General features: G+C 36.8%; 1 protein-coding gene across 1 annotated transcript; it reads left to right on the top strand.

Moving 5' to 3' along the window:
- Window positions 1–127: 127 nt before the first annotated feature.
- On the top strand, window positions 128–844 carry LOC124891078 (DNA-directed RNA polymerase subunit beta''-like; the record flags this gene model as incomplete). The annotated part of the gene is made up of 2 exons (XM_047402897.1): window positions 128–450; window positions 499–844. Coding segments are annotated over exons 1-2 (669 nt in total), but the record flags the coding sequence as incomplete, so codon positions are not given.
- Window positions 845–1110: the final 266 nt, after the last annotated feature.

Here is a 1110-nt window from a genome sequence, read left to right as displayed (position 1 = left end):
TGGGACTTTGGGGCTCTCCGGTTCAACTAGGTACATAGTTCCGGAATTTATACGCGAATCAAAATCGATAAAAGGAAGTTTTACAATCACCGACTCAAACCCATTGTCGAATCCTACTCAGCAGAATATGGAGGTACTTATGGCAGAACGAGCCAATCTGGTCTTTCACAATAAAGCGATAGACGGAACTGCCATGAAACGACTTATTAGTAGATTAATAGAGCACTTCGGAATGGCATATACATCACATATCCTGGATCAAGTAAAAACTCTGGGGTTCCAACAAGCTACTGCTACATCCATTTCATTAGGAATTGATGACCTTTTAACAATACCTTTTAAGGGATGGCTCGTTCAAGATGCTGAACAACAAAGTTTGATTTTGAAAAAACACCATCATTATGGGAATGTACACGCGGTAGAAAAATTACATCAATCCATTGAAATATGGTATGCTACAAGTGAATATTTGCGATAAGAAATGAATCCGAATTTTAGGATGACTGACCCTTTTAATCCAGTTCATATAATGTCTTTCTCGGGAGCTAGAGGAAATGCATCTCAGGTACATCAATTAGTAGGTATGAAAGGATTAATATCGGATCCTCAAGGACAAATGATTGATTTACCTATTCAAAGCAATTTGCGCGAAGGACTCTCTTTAACAGAATACATCATTTCTTGCTACGGAGCCCGTAAAGGAGTTGTGGATACTGCTGTACGAACATCAGACGCTGGATATCTCACTCGCAAACTTGTTGAAGTAGTTCAACACATTGTTGTCCATCGAACAGATTGTGGCACCGCCCGGGGTATTTCTGTGAGTCCTCGGAATGGGAACGAAGTAATCTTTTACTTTGGTTAAAGAAAGGCCCTTTTTTTGAGAAAAGAGAATAGGAATGAAATAAAATAAATCGAAATAGAAAGAAAAGAATCAAATTGCAAAAGCAAAAAGGGGGGATGTCTTTTTTTTTTATTCTTTCTTTCCTATAATTAAATTTTGATTTCGATTTAGAGAGAGAAAATTTTTGTCATGATTCATGAACTAATGGACTCTCTAATTTTTTTCAATTACGAAAAAAATTAGAGAGTCCATTAGTTCATGAATCA

This window comes from Capsicum annuum, unplaced genomic scaffold, assembly GCF_002878395.1.
Source record: "Capsicum annuum cultivar UCD-10X-F1 unplaced genomic scaffold, UCD10Xv1.1 ctg30057, whole genome shotgun sequence".
NCBI classification, from domain to species: Eukaryota; Viridiplantae; Streptophyta; class Magnoliopsida; order Solanales; family Solanaceae; genus Capsicum; species Capsicum annuum.
This window is presented reverse-complemented; position numbering and strand designations above follow the sequence as displayed.